At 40.7% G+C, this 1,097-nt stretch overlaps 1 protein-coding gene across 1 annotated transcript in view; it reads right to left on the bottom strand.

Annotated features, from left to right (window-relative positions):
* The window catches only part of LOC106533497 (phosphatidylinositol 3,4,5-trisphosphate-dependent Rac exchanger 1 protein), a gene marked incomplete at its 5' end in the record, with an annotated part of 20,747 nt that extends 19,754 nt beyond the window's left edge, over positions 1–993 (bottom strand). Inside the window, 1 exon segment of the mRNA XM_014029830.1 lies at positions 818–993. Coding sequence (XP_013885284.1) covers positions 818–993 — 176 coding nt within the window.
* Between the last annotated feature and the right edge of the window lie 104 nt (positions 994–1,097).

The raw sequence follows: 1,097 nt of genomic DNA, 5'->3' as shown, positions 1-1,097 counted from the left end.
CATTTTATCTCATTATATTTAACTTATCTCTTTTATTGTGTCTATTTTTTATTTTACTTTATCTCGTCTACAAAACAAAGGACCTTGGAGCAGCAAATCCAATTTCATTGTAATGTAAATTATAATGACAATAAAAGGTGATTCCGATTCTGAGCTGCCACAAATAAACTCCATATTTAAAAAAATACAACATGCATAACTGTATAATTCTGCATCATGCTGCACCTGTTCCATTGGTGGTGGTGGTCTCCTCCTCGTGGTCCGACCCGTTCTCCAGTGAGCAAAACCCCTCCTTCTCGTCTTCACCTGTGGGTCTCTGGAGCTCCTCCGTATCCTCAAAAGCACGAAACACCCAGTGACACTGAGGGAGAAGAAGATAATATCAGTTAGACTGATTATACCCTAGAATGATTGCACAGCAAAATAAGTCAGTCATGAATCGGGCAAAAGCATAATGGTAATTTTTAATTAAAACAGAGCTGAATGCAAGATTAAGAGTTGTGGAAAANGAGACACACAAAACAAAACCCAATTAACAAGCATTAAATGAACTAGATTAGCTGTGCAGCACTTTTTAGCGGCCATTCCTGTGAGAACATTTTGTTTTAGGTGTCCTATAAGGTGAAATTAAAAGTATAATTAGTGCCGTACACATTAACATTAACAACCACTTGTAATTTAAGAATCTGATGGGTGAGATTAGTCCTGTGGGTTTTAGGGTGAGGCACGGTTCACTGTGACATAAGGCCAGTTTAATGTGGTTTCTGGAGATATTACCCTGTAAACAAACCTTTATTTTTTTTCGCGTCATAATTACCTTAGCGGTCAGGCTGAAACAGCCTTTGGGCTCCACGATCTTTTCCAAGACGTGGCTCTTGACGCCAGCGGTGCTCACATATTCGTAGACCACGCCGTGCTCCAGGTGGACGTTGTCGACCGTCAGACTGACCAGAGGCAGATCATCGGAGAGGGAAAGTCTGCCGAGCCTGTGATCTGTAGATCAATGTAACATTTGTGAAGCCAACACATTCTGCTGTAATCCTAATCGCATAGGAATGAGTGTTATGTGCAAAAGTGGAACCAGTTCACAGTTACAT

This window comes from Austrofundulus limnaeus, unplaced genomic scaffold, assembly GCF_001266775.1.
Source record: "Austrofundulus limnaeus strain Quisiro unplaced genomic scaffold, Austrofundulus_limnaeus-1.0 Scaffold957, whole genome shotgun sequence".
In the NCBI taxonomy this organism is placed as follows: Eukaryota; Metazoa; Chordata; class Actinopteri; order Cyprinodontiformes; family Rivulidae; genus Austrofundulus; species Austrofundulus limnaeus.
Note: the sequence above shows the minus strand (reverse complement) of the source record. Positions and strands in the feature narration are given on the sequence as shown.